Below are 20,551 nucleotides of genomic sequence, written 5' to 3'. Positions count from 1 at the left end.
TAAAAGACCAAAACTCCACCTGCACAACAATAAAACAAACTGGGACACTTACCGACAAATAATTCACGATACTATCGAAATAACAACGAGGCTGAAAAAACCGGAAAAAATAGAAGAGGACTATAACAAATTTATAAACATACTACAGTATGCAGCTAAATCAGCTACCCCACAAAGTAGTCCCAACAGAAACATAAGTAATATACTTTTAGAAATAAAAAAACTGGTAGCTGAAAAAAGAAAGGCCAGATCTGCATGGCAACGAACACATACACCAGACAGCAGAACAGGATACAATCGCATCAGCAACAAATTAAAATCAAAGCTGCAAGAAGTCAAAAATGAGTCATTCACGAATTACATCACCAATCTATCAAGACAAGACAACTCTTAATGGAAGCCCATAAAAAGTAAGAGAAAGCCAATAACAGCATTACCTCCAATACGTAAAAATTCAACTCCACCAGGCCCATAGGCAAAAAGTGATAAAGAAAAGGCTGACCTCTTTGCCGAGTATTTAGAAGAAGTTTTTACTCCACCAAATGACGACCAAGTACTAGAAGCGAACCAAATATTAGAAGAACCACTATAGATACAGGACCGAATAAAACCATTTACTCCAAAAGAAATTAGAGACGTAATTGTCACCCTAAACCCAAAGAAGGCACCAGGTGAAGATCTGATAACCGCAAAAATGTTAAAAGAAATACCCAAAAAGGACATAGTTAAACTACTGCACATATTCAATGCAATACTCAGATGTGACTACTGGCCCAAAACACTCAAAATTGGACAAATAATTATGATACCAAAGCCTGGCAAAAACCCTCTAGATGTCTCATCATATAGGCCTATCAGCTTATTACCAACAATCCACAAAATTGGATCCCAGATCATCAGTTCGGATTTCGACAAAGCCATTCAACAGTACAACAAGGCCATCGCATAGTCAACACCATCAACCAGTCACTTGAAAACCAGCAGTACTGCATAGCAGCCTTTATAGACATCAGTCAGGCTTTTGACAAAGTCTGGCATCCAGGCTTGTTATGCAAAATAAAAATAATTCTCTCAGCAAGTTACTACAACCTACTGAAGGCATACCTACACGAACGGCAGTTAAAAGTAAAAGTTAATGAAGAAGTCTCGGAATACAAGCCTATTCACTCTGGCGTACCACAAGGGAGCATACTAGGGCCATTATTGTACATACTATATACATATGACTTGCCTACAAATGATAAAACAACCATCGGGGCATTTGCAGACGACACTGCTATTTTTGCCAAGCATGACGATCCTATTGCAGCAACACAAAATCTCCAAGAGCATCTAAACTCACTTGAAATATGGCTGAAGAAGTGGAAGTTTAAGGTATACGAAACAAAATCACCCCATATAACATTCACTCTCCGGACTGGAACCTGCCCACCGGTAACCATCAATCAAATAAAAATACCACAAAGTAATCAAGTCAAATATCTAGGGCTACACTTTGACAGTAAACTCAACTGGAAACACCATATAACAAAGAAAATAATGCAACTTGACCTAAAAACCAAAAACTTAACTGGCTCATCGGAAGAAAATCCCACCTTTCAATAGAAAACAAATTGTTAATATACAGGGTGTCCCGAAAAGATTGGTCATAAACTATACCACACATTCTAGATTCAAAAATATTTTGATTGAACCTAACTTACCTTAGTACAAATGTGCTCATAAAAAAAGTTACAGCCCTTTGAAGTTACAAAATGAAAATCGATTTTTTTCAATATATCGAAAACCATTAGAGATTTTTTATTGAAAATAGACATGTATCAGTATTATGGCAGGAACATCTTAAAACAAAATTATAGTGAAATTTTTCCACCCCATAAAAATTTTATGGGGGTTTTGTTCCCTTAAACCCCCCCAAACTTTGGTGTACGTTCCAATTAATTCATTGTTGTTGTACCATTAGTTAAACACAACGTTTTTAAAACTTTTTTGCCTCTTAGTATTTTGTCGATAAGCCAGTTTTTATCGAGATGCGGCTTCTTTTTTAATATGTTTACATAAAAATTTTAAGGGAGTTTTGTTCCTTTAAAACCCCAAATATTTGTGTACGTTCTAAATAAACTATTATTGTGGTACCATTAGTTAAATACAGTATTTTTAAAACTTTTTTGCCTCTTAGTCTTTTTTTGATAAGTCACCTTTTATCGAGATTTGGCTTCTTTTTCAAAATATACCTAAAAATGTAAATAATAAATAAATTTTCAGATTATTAACAGGTCGCTACAATCGTACTTAACCATATACAAATATGTGGTGGATTCGACAAATATTTAAAATATCTCGATAAACACTGGCTTATCGAAAAAGTACTAAGAGGCAAAAAAGTTTTAGAAACATTGTGTTTAACTAATGGTGCCACAATAATAATTTAATTGGAACGTACTCAAACATTTGGGGGGGGGGGGTTAAGGAAACAAAACCCCCATAAAATTTTTATGGGGTGCACAAATTTAACTTTAATTTTTTTTTAAGATGTTGCTACCATAAGAGTGCCACATGTCCATTTTCAATAAAAAATTTTTAAGAGTTTTCGATATATGAAAAAAAATCGATCTTTTATTTTGTAACTTCAAAGGGCTGTAACTTTTTTTGTGTGCACTATTGTATATAGGTAAGTGAGGTTCAATCAACCTAATTTTGACACCAGAATCTGTGGTATAATTTATGACCAATCTTTTCGGGACACCCTGTATAAAGCAGTGATAAAGCCAATCTGGACTTATGACATTGAACTGTGGGGCTGTGCTAGCAAATCCAATACCGTGATTATCCAGAGAGCGCAATCCAAGATACTTCGAGCAATAGTTAATGCACCATGGTATGTATCAAACCAAACTCTACACACTGATCTAAAAATTCCATATGTAACCGAAGTCATCCGAGAAAACAACAGAAAACACCACAACAAACTAGAAGACCATCCTAATCCATTACTTCATCCACTACTGCAACCTGTCCACAATAAAAGACTCAGAATAAGCTGGCCATCCCACCTAAGAGGTAACTGAGGAAACATCGCTAGATATTTACCTCTCCACGTCACCATATTTACGATAATTAATTTAATGTAAGACCAACAAATTGACTTATAGATGTTTGTTTTATATCTGATTGCCAATAAAGGGAGATAATAAAAAAAATAGTTTTTTCTGCTGTTTTATTTTGTAAGTATATTGTCCAAGAAATGTTCTTTCGTTTAATTTGTTGTTTTATTTCTTCATTCCACCATGCAGTTTGCTTTCTTTTATTGCACTTCTTACTTGTTCCATATACTTCTTGTGTATTTATTATAACCTCTTTGAAATACCCAGTTCCATAGTTGTTCTATGTTATGACCCTGTATCTCTTTTTTAGTATTTCGTAGCGTTTGATTTATGGTCACCTGGTATTTCTCAGTATTTTCCTTATTTCTCTTGAAGTTTTATTTATATGACTAGTGATGCAAGAAGAGAATATTCTCAAGAGAATATTCTCGAGAACGAGAAAATTCTCGAGAATATTCTGGGCCAGAAAATTCTCGGTGAGAATTTTCTATATTTACAAAAACCGAAATAAAAATAAAAACTAGATATGGGTCAAATTATTATAATTTAAAAAATATGTACCTATACAGGGTGTTAGTAAATAAGTATGAAAAATTTTAAGGGCTAATTCTACATGAAAAATTAATACCAGTCTGCTCTATAAACATATGTCCGCAAATGCTTAGTTTCGGAGATACGGGGTGTTGAAATTTTTATTTCAAACTGCCAATTTATTTATTGCTCTAAGACCAGTTAAGCTATGAAAATGAAATTTGGTGAGTTTTAAGAGGTAGTTATTCCGAATTTTTTGACATACAATTTAGAATTTTGTATTCATCATTGGCGCGCCTACAGGCAATGGTCTAAATTTTTTTAAAGAAAAAAATAGTACGCCACTGAGCTATTTCGAACTAAAAATTATTTTTAAATTCCACGTCTAATTTACGATAAAAAACCTTTCTTGCCTTTTTTTTCATATGATGCATCGTTTTTATGCAGAAAAATAAAACATCTTGGCGCGTATTTTTCATTTCTTAATACATCATCAAGAACTATTCAATATAATAATCGAGATAATAATACTAAACTAGAACAATAACAGAAAATATTACTAATAAGATTTCAACTAGGTGCAAAGCTGCAAGAAATGTTTAAAATGATCTCCTTTACAGATAACAGAAGAATTTTATATTCATCATTGGCGCGCTTACGGGTAATGGTCTGAATTTTTTGAAGAAAAAAATAGTACGCCACTGAGATATGTCAAACTAAAAATCATTTTTGAATTCCTTGTTCAATTTACGACAAAAAATTTTTCTTTCCTTTTTTTAATACGAGGCGCCGTTTTTATACAAAAAAAGAAAACATCTTAACGCTTACCAAGTATTTGAGCTAGTTTCCATATGCATAGAAACTTAGTTCAAATACTTTGTGAACGTTAAGATGTTTAATTTTTTTGGATAAAAACGGCGCCGCATATGAAAAAAAGGCAAAAAAGATTTTTTGTCGTCAATTGAACGAGTAATTCAAAAATTATTTTTAGTTTGACATATTTCAGTGGCGTACTATTTTTTTATTAAAAAAATTCAGACCATTACCCGTACGCGCGCCAATGATGAATATAAAATTTTTCTGTTACCTGTAAAGGAGATCATTTTAAATATTTCTTGTAGCTTTGCACCTAGTTGAAATGGTATTAGTAATATTTTCTGTTATTGTTCTAGTTTAGTATTATTATATTGGATAGTTCTTAATGATGTATTAAGAAATGAAAAATATGCGCCAAGATGTTTTATTTTTCTGCATAAAAACGGTGCATCATATGAAAAAAAGGTAAGAAAGGTTTTTTATCATAAATTAGACGTGGAATTTAAAAAGAATTTCTAATTCGAAATATCTCAGTGGCGTACTATTTTTTTCTTTAAAATAATTTAGACCATTGCCCGTAGGCGCGCCAATGATGAATACAAAATTCTTAATTTTATGTCATAACATTCGTAATAACTACCTCCTAAAGCTCACCAAATTTCATTTTCATAGCTCAACTGGTCTTAGAGCAATAAATAAATTGGCAGTTTGAAATAAAAATTTCAACACCCCGTATCTCCGAAACTAAGCATTTGCGGACATATGTTTATAGAGCAAACTGGCATTAATTTTTCATGTAGAAAAAGCCCTTAAAATTTTTCATACTTATTTACTAACACCCTGTATTGTTTTTGTCAATTCACCTAGTATATTTTTTGCATCCCAAACATCTAGTAGCTAGGGTGTTTACAGTATTAGTATTTATTGTTTTGGTGCTATATGAACGTGCAAATATTTAGAATGGTGTTCATTTAAGTAGAGAAGAACAAATTGAGGGAAATGAGTTTATAGATAATTTAGCAACTTTAAAATATGATGACTTGGCTGAAATAATGTCAGATTTGGCACTTTATCGGTCCTAGGAGGTATTTTTTGGAAAACCATACGTTGTAAAGTCATGTTTCGGAACAAAATTAACTAAAATAGCTGTTGATATATATTAAGCATGCCTTCATCCAGTGCAGCGACTAAAAAAATTTCAGTATTTAATGGTTAAGTACTGAAACTCCTCTAAAAGAAACCGGCTTGCTGTTGAACGGGATGGTAAGGTAACTTTTATTGCTCACAATTTAAAATTATTAGACATAGACCAATCCATGACCGAGCTGGCGACTCGTGAAAACAAAATCCCACAACTTCTCATCAGTACATTAATATTCAGAATGTAGATGAGCTAATGATATAAATAGATTCTGAATCTGAGGCCTCATCTTTTTCAGATTAGACACCACATCCATTATTTGCTGTTAAAAAAATTTCATATTTTTATCAGATAAATTTTATGTTGTCTGTTGTTTTTGTATTTTTTTATATAAAGAACATTGTTGTGTCGTCTCATAATTTTGTTATAATTTCATGATTTTTAATACCCTATTTCATCTTTAACAATATCCCTAAGCGCATCATAGGGTTCATTCTCACAAAATTCTCCATATCAAGAAAATTCTCGAAAATATTCTCCGATTTTTCATTCTCGAGAATTTTCCAACAATATATATGACATAATAGTTTCATATTCTATTCTATCATATTCTATTCTTTCATAATAGTTTCATATATAGTAGCAAAAGTCGACAGCAACAATAAGTAGCTTGCATAAATGTGTTCTTGTTAAAACTAAGTTTTTGTGTGAAAATTTTTCGTTTTAATTAGTGATTTTAATATCAAAATATTGCTGGGTCTGAGTATAAAAAATAAAAGCTTTTAGAATGAGCCACATAAACAATTCAGTGGAGCAGTTATTTATATCTTGTTCTGTTTCAAACTTTAATTTTATCATTGGTGGTGTGTATATTCCTCCTAACAGTCCAAATAATTGCTATCTATCACATGTTGAAACGATTGAAGATTTGAGAATTCAGTATAATAAGTGCAGCTTTTATACTTTTGGTGATTTTAACTTGCCTAACATGACTCCCGATTTAAATAATATATCACCATCTCAGATGAATGAAAACATTTCTAGTGTAGCACAATGTTATGCTTTTCTTGATTTTAAACAACATATTACTATTCCTAACTCTAATAATAAGTTTTTAGATCTACTATTTTCGAATGTGGATAGTATTCTAGTTTCATCTGCAATAGATCCTATTTTTTCTGAATCTACCCATCACAAACCATACTCCTTTGATTTACCTATATCGGACATTACAAATAATTTAGTGTGCCAAGAATTTTACTATGATTTCAGAAACGCTGATTATATTAGCTTACAGAATTATTTGGGACCTATCAATTGGCACAAGTATTTAAATTTAAATGACATAAATATGTACTGCAGTACACAATTTCTATCATATTTTGAGTATGGCATTAAATCTTTTTGTGCCCAAAAAGAAAAGTAAGGTATCAACTTTCCCAAAGTGGTTCAATGCTGAGTTGAGTAATTTAATCATCCAAAAGAAAATAGCTCACAAAAATTACAAGAATACTGGCAATCACTGTTATTACATAGCGTTTTCAAGGTTACATAGTCAATGTAATATTTTATCTAAAGAATGTTTGGTGAATTACAAAAAAGACCTTGAAAATAATTTTAATACCGATCCTAGGTCATTTTGGAGATTTTTTAGCAGAAAATAGTATATTAAGTATGGAGAACGGTAAGGGTTTTATACCGATCGAAGACAATTGTTTGGAGGAGGAGCGGAGCGACGACTCCAATTATTGTCTGAGATCGGTTACCCTTAACGTTCGACATGCTTATAACGTTTTTTGCACGATTGACACCATTATAAATTATAAAATTAAACATTTTCGTCATATTGACTAGTTTCATTCATTTTATCAAGATAGATACTTTGGTTGTTAGGTAGTAACTAGGGTGCATAAGAACAATGGAGAATTGAGTTTTTATTTAGTTGTCAATAATTTTAAGTACAATTCTGATTATTATAAATTAAAATATGAGCGAAAGTGAATTTGAAGAAATTGAACGGGCTTAGGAAGAAGGGTGTTCCGCAATTATTCCCGAAAAATCCAAAATCCGTTATCAAAATACCTACCAAAGTTTTAAAAAATGGTGCGAAGGCAATAATTTAAGAATCGAAGAAAAGACTCTATTGGCATATTTCGTTCAAAGACATATGCAGTTGAAAGCTCCTGGAAGCCTCTGGGCTAGGGATGGAAAAAACCTACCGGTTTAAACCTAAAACCGGTTTTTTTACTTCGCAATAACCGGTTTTGCCGGTTGTTTTTTTGTTCCGGTTGTAACCGGTTTTTTCTTTTTAAAGTAAAAACCGGTTATTAGGTTTTTACGGTGATTACGATTAGGTTAGGTATTATTTTGGATCCCAATCATAATTATTATTCTCAAGTAATTATTCCAAACAAAACCATAATTCAAATTTTATTTTATTTTATAAAATACAGAAGCAAACTGAAAGTGCAATCTCACATCAGCCAGAAACAATTATTAAATTTTATTATAATATTTCCTTGATAAGGTATTTTTAATAATAATATTTACATAAGAAGTGATCTGGTTGAATTAGACGCAAACATCATCTATTTTTCACACTTAACTCTTGACATTGAAAGTGGGTGAATGACTTTTTCTGATTACCAAAAATAATGCTCTGACTATGAATATCGAATTACTGATTACGAATAGGTACTAATCTCCAAGAATTTCGCTACGTTTTCGAAACGATACACTCATACAGGAAGTATTAAATGAGTTAACATACCTATTCTACAAATATACAAACGTTTTAAAAGTACATAATATAATACATGTTCTTTCGATAGTACTAATTTTGATCATATTGATATCGAGTCGAATGGAGTATCGCAAAATAAAGTGTATTGTAAATGTAACTTTGTAACCTATTGGATTAAAAAAACCGAAAACCGGTTTTTCCAAAAACCGGTTTTTTTTGGCCGGTTATAACCTCCAGGTTAAACCGTAAGCAAAAAAAACCGGTTTAACCGAAAACCGGTGTTTTGTCAAAAACCGCCATCCCTACTCTGGGCAGAATATTCAATGATTAAATCCACCGTTTTTCTTTATGGTGGCACTGATATTTCCAAGTTTTCAACTTTGATCGCGTATTTGAAGAGAAAAAATATTGGCTATAGGCCTAAGAGAGCGAGCATTTTTACACGGGAGCAATTTGAAAAATTTCTGATGGAAGCACCGGATGAAGAATTTCTAGTTCACAAGGTAATATAAGCTAGTTTAGGTAAAAGAAATACTCTAATGAAGATTTTTTCATAATTTGTAGATCGCAATGATATTGGGAATATCTGGTGCCTGTAGAAGAGAAGAATTATATTTTTATAATTTAACAAATTGTACCATAAGTTTCAATATTAATAAATAATTCGTTAGTTTTCTTTATTCTTTCAAAAAATAAATTAAAATTAAGAGATTTTTTAACTCGACGGTAAGTGAATTACTTACCGTCGAGTTGGAGTACTTACCGTCGAGTTGGAGTACTTACCGTCGAGTTGCTAGTAAATGTCACCTACTGACGTAAAATCTGTCACGGTAAACAGTCAAAAATGATCAATCGTGCAAAAAATAATCTATATGATGTTCCTAATAATATGTATCTAGCTGATAAAAAAGCTGTGAATGGTGATCAGTAGGGAGCGGATTTTATGCTAAATGCATATTGCATGCATATTTCGCATATTTGAGAACTTTACTAAATTTTGCATATTTTTGAAGAAACATGCATATTTTGTGCCTATTTAAAAACATTTAAGTCCAAAAAAAAATAATTAAATTTTTTAATTCGACACAAAATATTTCCCCGCACAGGCTGTCCTATCTATTAATTCGAGAATTACCTGAAGAGAGACGGCTCATTCACTGCCTTTTCATTTTTTCTTAGAAAATACCTGATCTTTACACAAAGTACTTATAGTGCTTATAGTACGCCAAGCGCCGTTATAAAATGATTGTAGGATGTTAAAATGATAAAGGATGGTTATAAAATGATTGTAGGATGTTAAAATGATGAAGGATGGACGTTATAAAATGATTGTAGGATGTTAGGATGGAAAAAAGTTGGTTTAAACATAAATTTTGGAAAAACACAATAAATGACAAACCTGGTACCAAGCGAAAATCCAAAAGTCAACGTCAACAAAATAGCATTGGTCCATAAATATAAATACTTAGGGCATGAAATCCAAATTGCCAGGGACAATCAAACTGCCGAATTACAGAGAAGAATCACCTTAGCATGGGCCGCCTATGGGGCTCTATCAGACATCTTCAAGAGCAACTTGCCAAATTATTTGAAAAGAAAGACGTTCAACCAATGTGTGCTTCAAGTCATGGCTTACAGCGTCGAATCATTATCGGTAACCCAGGCCACAGCAACGAAACTTAGAGTGGCCCAAAGAAGAATGGAACGGTCACTACTTGGATTGACTCTCAGAGACAGGGTCAGAAACGAAGAAATCAGAAGGACAGGCGTCACAGATGTCATAGAGCGAGTAGCATGGCTGAAGTGGAATTGGGCGGGCCATGTAGCCAGAATAAAGGACGGGAGGTGGACCCAAAAATTACAGTGTGGAGACCAAGAGAAGACAGAAGAAGTAGAGGTAGACCACCTACACGATGGACAGACGACGTCAAAAGGATTGCTGGGAATTGACTGCAGAAAGCCCAAGATCGACAAAATTGGAAGAAATTAGGGGAGGCCTATGTTCAACTTTGGATGCAGAAGGCTGGATGATAATGATGATGATGACCATTACTTGTTTCCTTGCTTTTTTCTTAGTTTCAGTTATTGTCAGTATATCACAGTATATACCCTGTTCATCACACTCCATCTCCAGTTATTTTTTTTTTGCCTTCTATACTTCTAACATTCCAGGTTGCCAGCTGTCATATTTTTTTTAATTCTCCTTGTTTCTTTATCAGATATTAAAAAAAACACTTTATGATTTAGGAACGCTGATAAATTGGAAAGAATAAAAACAGTAGTTAACACATTCACGGACACGTGTCACATGTATCCACTTCTTCTTATGGAGTAAGTGACTTCATATGCAGTCGTGTTAGTGAATGTGTTAAAAAAATTCAGAAAGCATATTTAAAGAAATATAGCAAGTAAAGCTTTTTGTCTTAATAGATATATCAAAAAATAATAAACCAACCAAAAAAAGAAAACTGAATAAATATATATTATAAATGAAAATTAATCATTTTCTGCACAAATGATACTAAAAATACAATAAAGAAAAGCATAAAAATTAGAAAAAGAAACAACAAGAGTACCTAAGAATAAAAAACTGATTGAAAGGTGTAGGAATATTATCGATAACACACCCTAAGTACTGAAACAATAGTATCAAAAAATCATAAAAAAACTAAGGCTATTGGAAAAACGAAGGATACAATCATTAACCCGTTCGCTACCAAGGGGTATTTAAGGTTCGTCCTGACAGACCAGAGCTATTCCAATTGATTGAAAAATCTATGTGGCCCATATATGAGTAGCTTGGTAGTGAATGTTTAAAAGGAAATATTAAGAACATACATAAAAGAAATAAACAAAAAAGGGGTAGTTTTTTTTTTATTTAATGGCATAGACGTTAGTCATTCAGCCAGTTGCAATAAAGAATATACAATCCTATCCCTAATACAAAATTAAACACAATCAATATACTAATACAATAAATAACACAATACAATAATAATACAATAAAAACAATGATGGATTTCTGATAAACTGATATAACATTTATGATAAAAGGATGCAAATCATAAAAACATAAATAAAAATACATAAATCATAAAAAATTTCACTCCCGCATACAAATCTTATAGGACTGTGTGTGTGTGTGTATCTGACAAGAAATCTATAATGATATTATATACTTGTTGTGAGCCTGTAGCCAACAGAGACTGGATATTGAATGGTGCATGCATATTAAGTTTAATTAAATTTTCATAGAGAGAGTTTGAATGCTGTTGAAACTTAGTACATTCAAAAAAGATATGATCAAGATCACCCTGTTTTCCGCAATGTTTATAATTATCATCTTCAATCACATTTATTTTATATAAATGACTTGGATAGCAAGCATGCCCAAAACGTAGTCGATTTATAGTTGTTATATATTTACGTGGAGCTTTAAAACTATTAAACCAAGAACTTTGTGGAATCACTGGTTGTAAAGTGGTGTATCTTGTGGGGTTTGTTAAGCAGTAAAGATTCCATTGATTTTTCCATATCAATAGTTGATTTCTTTTAAAAATAGTAATAACATCTGATACACATAAAGAATATGACAATAAAGTGCCTGATGTTATACTGGATTTAGCTAAGTAGTCTACATATTCATTATCTTTGAGTCCAATATGTGCCTTAACCCAAATAAATTTTATATTGAAGTCAGAATCTTCTAAACGCTTTAACATATCCTTTATTAAAAATATGTAAGGATTACTAAATGTTTTGGGCAAAAAAGTATTTTTAATATTCTGTAAAACTGATAGGCAGTCTGAAAGAATTAACGTTTTTTTTTAGTATAAGAGTTTTTAATATATTTTAACGCTTCGAGTATGGCCAATGATTCCGCAGAGAAAATTGAAAACTCATTGGTAAGTTTGTACTTGCATTCGAAACCTCCTGAGGGTAAAAAATAAGCACAGCCAGTCCCTTCTCTTGATTTAGATGCATCTGTGTATATCACTGTGGCATCACTGTAGCAGTTCAAAATAGATTTCAGGATATTGTTGCTAATTATGTTGTTTTCGTTGTATGTGGGTATTATTACATCAGTGTTATGAAAGAGGGCGAAGTAGTCTAAGTTTTTGTCAACTGTGTTCAATTCCTTTGAAAAAATAGGATTGTTCTGTAATGCAATGCATAAAGGCGGAGATGGTTTTTTAATCCAATACTTATGAGTAAGATCTGATTCGTTAAGATGACATATACTGGAAAATAATTTGAAATTTGTAGAGTGTGCTTTGAGTACCCATTTTTCGCTTAGTAAATTTCTTCTAATCTCCAAAGGAGGCTCAGAAGCTTCAACATGTATTGGTTGTATAGGAGTAGATCTCATAGCACCTAAACAGATTCTCAAGGCAGAATTTTGGAAAACGTCAATTTTTCTTAAAAGGTTTTTGGAAGCAGAACCGTAGAGAGTAGCACCATAATCTATAATGGATCGTATATAAGTTCTATAAAACAATAAAGATGTTTCAACATCGCAGCCCCACCACATTCTAGTTGTCATTCTAAGGAAATTACTACCTTTATTACATCTATCCAGCATATATTGTATGTGTTGTTTCCAAGTTAGTTTTTTGTCCAGAATGAGGCCCAGATATTTGACGGTATTTTTAAATTTAAAAGATTGATCACTAAGTAATACAACTTGGTTTATAGGAAGGTTGTGCCTTGTAAAGACAGATACTGCTGATTTGTTAATTGATAAATTTAAGCCGTTCTCTAAGAACCATGGAAAGAGGGAACTACAAACTGTACTTAGGTTTTGCATACCGTTTTCATATTTCTTGCTTTTTGTATAGACACAAAAGTCGTCTGCATATTGTATGCTTTTAAATGGGATGTTGTTTATTTGCATCTTATGTATGTCAGAGGTGTACAGATTGAATAAAATTGGTGATAATACTGAGCCTTGTGGTATACTGTGATAATTATGTCGAGGTCCTATTAGTTTGTTATTATGATCTCTGATATAAATTACCCTATCTGTATAGAAACCGATTATTGTGTTAACGAAAGCAATTGGCATATGAAAAAAATTTACCATTTTATGTTTTAAGGTTGATAAACAAACTGAGTCATATGCTCCTTCAATATCTAAGAATAGTGCTGCTAAGTAGTTATTTTTAGTTAAGTTATTCTGTACATCTACAACAAATGTTGTTAAAGCGTCTAGAGTTCCAAAACCTCTTTTGTAACCAAACTGGTTTACTGGGAGTAAATTCTCTTTTTGTAACCACCAATCTAATCTAAATTTTATAAGCCTTTCTAAAGTTTTAAATATACAAGACAGTAAGGATATTGGTCTATATGAACTTACGATGTTTGGGTCTTTTCCGGGTTTAAGGATAGGAACAACTAAGATGTTTTTGAAAGAATCGATAACTATATTTTTTTTGATATCGTTGAAGACATTTAAAAGAAGTTTTTTAGCCACATCTGGTAGGTTGGTTAACATGGGGTATTTTACGTGATCGATACCAGGAGAAGTATTTATACCAGGAGATAGTATCGATACCAGGAGAAGTATTTATAAAAGGGGTAGTTAAGAAATGATCAAATTGACAAAAAAATTGAGAAGAAAATAATAGGTTATTATAAGAAGGGGTATATAATATAAAGAGAAAAAAAATGTAAAGAATTCAAAAATCAAAGACACTGGAATTCTAAGGTATGGTACAATTTGAGGATGTTCAAGGATTAAATGGCAGAAGCAAGTAGAAATAAATATTATAGGATAACAAAACATAAAAAGACCTAAGCAATTGTTACATATAAAAAGAGAAATATAACCAGAACCAACACATCGATATTAAGGAAGAAATAACTTTAAAAATGTCAAAATTTGAGTTATGGTAAAACATTAGAACAAAACTGTCAAATAAAACCTGATATTTTTAAAATAAATAAATGTAAATGCAAAATATATAAATTTCATATAAATATGTATCGAATAAACTTTTTGCGTATTACCATCTCTTCAACCCTGTATAAATTATCAAAAGCACACAATATGCAACATCTACTATACAGATTGTACTCAATGTCAAGCAATCAGAAAATATTTGTTGATTTTTCAACTTTTCCAGAAACTATTTAGGCAGATTTGTAATTGATATAATTATTATGTAAAATATGCTTACCAGATATTAAATATTCACCATCATTAGAAAACTCTATGGCATTCACACACCCATAATGTGCAAGCAGATCTTTCCTGTATAAGTTTCTAGCTTTTGACAACCTAGCACTAACCAATTTATTTTTTATAAAAATATTGTCTTTATACTGTCTTTCGATAACGTAATTAACAGGATTAATAGATGGCATGGCCATTTTCACAACTGTGGAAAAATCATCCACCATAAATGGTCTTTGTTGACAAAAATTATGTGACTACTAAACGAGCTTCAGAAAATGTCATAAACAGCTGATTGATGCTACGCTACCGGTGCTAGTCAACAAACAGCGACCAATAGCCATAGCCTAACTTGATTGGTTGACACAGGTATACACGGTTGCCAATTTCAGTTTTACACAGAATCGCAGATTAAATGAAAAATTCTTAACACCTTGACTGCGTTACGAGACAAATATACCTCGTATTAAATTAACGGTTGACTGCTTCGACTTTTTCGTAATGCACGGTAACAAATGGAGTATACGGGACATAATATATGCCTTGTAACGCATAACAGCAAAATTTTTATCATAAGACAAAAAATTTCCACAATTTCAAATTCTAATTGAAAAATATTGTAAAAACGGTATACTAAATATATCATCATCATCATCATTTGGCTCTACAACTCTATGTTAGTCTTGGCCGCGTTTACTATTTCCCTCCATCGTTGTCGGTCCTGAGCAGCTATTTCCCATTGTTGTACTCCCATTTTGCGTAGATCACTGGCTACTGCGTCCTTCCATCTCTTTCTTGGGCGACCAACTGACCTTTTTCAGAAGTCTTTCGTCACTTGATCTTAGCACGTGACCCGCCCATATATTCTGTTTGCTTTAATGTAGCGTACTGTTTTCATCTCCATATATTGTCTGCTGGAGTTCATCATTGTGCTTCTTCTCCATTCTCCTGTTGTCTCCTCTCTGCAAGGCCCATAGATAGTTCGCAGTATCTTTTTTTCAAGTGCCAGTAATTTTGTCGTTTCCCGCTGATTCAGAGTCCATGTTTCGCTTCCATACGTTATTGTGGGACGAATTATTGTCTTATGTACTCCTATTTTTGCTGGTCTTGAGAGTATTTTTGATTTAAGTAGGGTCCTTAATGAGTAATATGTCCTCTGTTTCCTGCAATGATCCTGGCTGCCACGTCCTTTTCATATTTATTTTCAGATGTTATGATCGCTCCCAGGTACTTAAATTCTTTGACGACTTCAAAATTGTACCTATTCATTAATTGTTACGTTTTGTCTAACCCTTGGTCTTGGGTTCTTCGTAACCAACATGTACTTGGTCTTGTCCTCGTTGACCTTAAGACCAACTTCCTTGGCTCCGTTCTCGAATAGAGTGAAAACTTCTTTTGCATCTCCGGTGGATTGTGCAATTGTGTCCACGTCATCCGCAAAGGCTAATAGTATTTTTGATCCTTGGGCGGCAAATCCGTTTGTCAGTTGTGGCTGAAGCTTTCCTTAATGCATGTTCAAGTGCGAAGTTAAACAGCAGGGGGGGCGAGAGGATCTCCTTGTCTAAGCCCGGTGTCAATGAGGAATTCCTCCGGCGTGGTACTGCCAATTCTGATTCGTGCGGAAGCGTTCTCCGTGCTCACCTTTGCTAATCGTACCAGCTTTCCAGGTACTCCCATTTCTACCATAGTCTCCCACAATGCTTTTCTGCTAACAGAATCGTAAGCTTGTTTGAAGTCCACGAAGATTTGGTGTACATCGCGGTTGAATTTCCAGTTTTTTTCCAACACCTGGCGTAGGACGAACATCTGGTCTATGGTCGACCTTCCCGGTCTGAATCGGCTTTGGTAGTCGCCTATTATTTCCTCTGCGTATGGAGTTAGTCTTCTAAACAGTATTATGGATATAATTTTGTATGTTGTATTGATTAACGATATTCCTCTACAGTTCCGACATATTTGTTTTTCTCCCTTCTTGTGAATAGGTATAGGTTATATGGCTCTCATGCCAGTGTTTCAATATTGCTTCTCTTTCCCAGACTTCTCTTATAAGATGATAAATCTCAAGATGTAGTTTTTCCCCCTCTTTTTTTTTTAGTAGTTCCGCCTGTATGCCGTCTTTATGGTTTTTTAGGGACGAAATTGCGGACTTTACTTCAGCTAGTGTCGGCCCTGGTCATTCAGGTTCGGCTAACTGGTACTGTTTTTGTTGCCCTGTCGGTGTGGGGTTTTCTGTATTTAAGAGTTGCTCAAAATACTTTCTCCATTGTCGGCTTATCTCTTCGTCGTCTGTGAGCAATTGTCCTGCCTCGTCTTTTATAAATCTTGGGCTGTTGATCGTGTTGCCCGTCATTGTTTTCAGGTCCCTATAAAACTGTCTAGACTGACCGGTTCTATGTTCCTCCTCGAGTTGTTGACTATACTAAATATATACCTAATAGTATTAACATTTAACAATCATTATTCATGTTTGAAGCTATTTCCTTGTGGCATTTTTATAATGAACTATTTTAAATGGGAAATAAGCCACAATTTTACCAAAAAAATGAATTTAAAAAAAATTATTAGAAGAATTTTTTACTAAGCAACAACATTTTTGTTTATTTAGTATTATTTTGTATTTTGGCGACACCCGACTTGGGCGTCGAAACGTTAATAAATTCATTTTTTGGTAAAATTGTGGCTTATTTCCCATTTAAAATAGTTAATCATCATTATTGATATTTATATTATTTCTTAATTTTCCATTTGTCGCCAGATTGAATCAGGTTTAATTGCATGAGATTAGATACATGTAATGAAGACGAGTTTTAATGGCTGCATGTCCTCTGCTGTAAATATTTATTTGTATGAATGGATGATATAATTCAAACCACTCCAAGTACTTAATCAATTAGTCCTGATTTGTCCGTTGTTGAACATAGGCCTCCTCCAGATATTTCCATCTTCTTCTGTTCTGCGCTTCTGCTATCCAATTGGTCACAATTCTTTTGAGGTCGTAGGCCGGTCTATCACGTTGGGTCTTCCTCGGTTTCGCTTGTCTGTCCGTAGTCTTCACTCAAGCAATTTTTTGAAGTTATACTTCTTTAGGCGCGATTGAGGGTGAAATTTGATTAATCTGCGCGCATGCGCACACATACAGTATGGAGTTCGTTACTAAATGTTTTAATTTATTAGTGTTTTTAAATATATTTTTCTATAAACGTGTTAAAAATGCAATTTATGGCACTCCATAGGAGCGTTAAAAATGCTACTTTAAAGCACCAGTGCTTTAAAAAATTTAAGGCACTGCAGTTAAAAGTGAATTGTCAAATTGTGAAACGTCAAAATATTGATATTTCATTTATTAACATTAATATTAATAATACAACTTGCGCAATTTGAAAACGGTGGTTTAAAAGGTTTTTTTAAATTTAATTTATACTGTATTATTGCATTTTTAACACGTTTGTAGAAAAAAACTATTAAAATTTGTTAGATTATACAAAAATAAAAGTAGATGTTATTCTATAGTTGTTATGATTTACGTATTGACAGTATATAATTTTGCCATTGAGTAAAAATTTTATAAAAAATTGTAAGAAATATTCCAGATATAATCAGTGGCAGAGGGAGGGGGGTGGTAGAATATCTACAAGCATACGTTTGGTGGAAAAGATATTATCACTATAATTAAGCGAAACCGCCTGCAGTGGGCAGGACATGTAGCCCGGGCCCCTGAATCGAACATGATAAAAAAGATTCTAACAGCGCAACCCGTGGGAATGAGAAGACGGGGTAGACCAAAGCTGAGGTGGATGGACGGGGTAACACAGGATGCCGAGAAGATCAGAGTCGGCAACTGGAAAATGCAAGCAAGGGACAGAACAGAATGGCGTAGAAAGCTTGAGAAGGTCGAGGCCCTCTAAGGGCTGCAGCACCAAGATGATGATGATGATGATGATGATGATGATGATGATGATGATGATGGTGGTGGGGGGGGGGGGGTTGACATAGATGAACACAAACTACTTAAAAGACAAAGAACAATAATAAATAATAGCTTAGCTTATTACAGGGGGCATTCGTAAAAAGAGGTGTTCCTATGTCGCTGAGAAAGAGTGCGACGTGCTCTGAGAAATCTGGCAACACTGTCTCACACATCAACTCTTCCTCTTTCTTATTCCACCACTTTTCGCCTTGCTGCATATTGCTCAGTGTCGGTCTAGCAGCCTTCAAATATAGAGGGCCCGGTCACTGTTACAATCCAAGTTTATGGGTAAAAGCATGATACTAAAGCATGAACAATTGCTGGCAACGTCGTCTATTTTTCAGGCCCAGATAACAAAAGTACAAATGGAGTCGCAATAATTGTACCCTCTAAACTTAACGACTGCGTAATTGGATATAATACTATTGATGACAGGATAATATCCCTTAAACTGAGAATATCCACCAATACCCTACACCTTGTCCAGGTATACGCTCCTACAACAGCTGCACAAGAAGAAGACATCAACAGGTTCTATGGTCGTCTAGAAGAAACTGTTCGCGCTATTCCGAATCGTGAACTCGTCATAATTTTAGGAGATTTTAACGCCAAAGTGGGGTCATCTAATGAAAATATTGAAGGAGTGCTGGGCAAAAATGGACTGGGACAGAGAAATGAGAATGGCGACCGTCTAGTGGAGTTCTGTGTAGAACAACATCTTACAATTACAAACACGTTATATCAACATCATCCACGGAGATTATACACATGGCGCAGCCCAGATGGACGAACAAGGAATCAAATAGACTACATCCTAATAAGATCAAGATGGAAGTCGTCGTCCATCAACTGTAAAACATATCCTGGCGAAGACTGTGGAAGCGATCATCAACTCCTGGTATTGAACGTTCGACTTCGTTTTAAAGTCCCCAAAAGAAGACCTCAGAGAAAAGTCATGTCTCTAAATCCATCAAAAATCAATGACTTTTAACAAAACCTAGAAGAAGCTCTTTCTTTTTAGACCAAGTAGATAGTGACCCTGAGAGCACTTGGATCTATCTCAAAGATAAGGTAATCGAGGCTGCAAAAGACTGTGAGGCAGCGGTTTCCACTGGCCGTAAGTCATGGATATCCGATAATACGTGGACTGTGATTCAACGCAGAGAAGAACATAAAACTAGATACGGAACAAACGATGAATACAGAGCGTTATCGAGAGAAATCAGAAAACAGTGCCGCAAAGATAAAGCTGATTACATCTCTCAAATATGCAGAGAGATAGAGGAGCATGGCTGTCGAAATGAACCTAGGGACTTATTCCAGAAGATCAAACTCCTTACCAGAGAATTTAAATCTCAAACGTGGTCTGTAATAGATGAGGAAGGTAATTTAAAGACCGATACTGATGAAATATTGGAAACATGGCGAAACTACTCTGGCGAGCTATATAAAAATAACGAGGTATCAGCAGAAAATCAGTGGCCTTCTGACTACCCTAGAGAACCTACACTGTCTTACTCGCTGAAGTCAAAGATGCAATTAAATCACTAAAGAGAAATAAATCCCCAGGCATTGATTCAATACCATGTGAAATACTAAAGTTACTATAGGTGACAAAGGATTACATAATATCATCCATTCTATCTGTGTCGCTGTTTGGAATTCAGGAAAATGGTCATCTGATTGGTGTACCTCAATTTATATCCCACTACACAAAAAAGGAACTACTACCAGATGTGAAAACTACCACACACTGTCACTAATAACACATGCTAGTAAAATCTTATTGCATATCGTCAAAAACAGATTAAAAACCTATCTACATTACCAAATACCTCAGGAACAAGCGGGGTTTGTAAAGGGTAGAGGTACAAGGGAACAAATCCTGAACCTGAGACAACTCATTGAAATAATAACTAAAGTTTGGAAAGACAGATCTGTCTCTCAAAATATCAAGATGAGACTGGTGAATGCCCTTGTATTCTCAATATTTCTATACGGAGCAGAGACTTGGACTCTTCGCGCATACGAAAAATTGATGCCTTGAGATGTGGTGCTGGAGAAGAATGCTGCC

At 33.9% G+C, this 20,551-nt stretch overlaps 1 protein-coding gene across 1 annotated transcript in view; it reads right to left on the bottom strand.

Annotated features, from left to right (window-relative positions):
- LOC114328194 (DDB1- and CUL4-associated factor 5) overlaps positions 1-14,809 on the bottom strand; it is an 86,593-nt gene extending 71,784 nt beyond the window's left edge. Inside the window, exon 1 of the mRNA XM_028276979.2 lies at positions 14,515-14,809. Within this exon, the coding sequence (XP_028132780.1) occupies positions 14,515-14,737 (223 nt within the window). The 5' untranslated portion in view covers positions 14,738-14,809. The remainder of the gene's footprint in view (positions 1-14,514) is intronic.
- Positions 14,810-20,551: the final 5,742 nt, after the last annotated feature.

Source organism: Diabrotica virgifera, chromosome 6 (genome assembly GCF_917563875.1).
Source record: "Diabrotica virgifera virgifera chromosome 6, PGI_DIABVI_V3a".
NCBI lineage: Eukaryota > Metazoa > Arthropoda > Insecta > Coleoptera > Chrysomelidae > Diabrotica > Diabrotica virgifera.
This window is presented reverse-complemented; position numbering and strand designations above follow the sequence as displayed.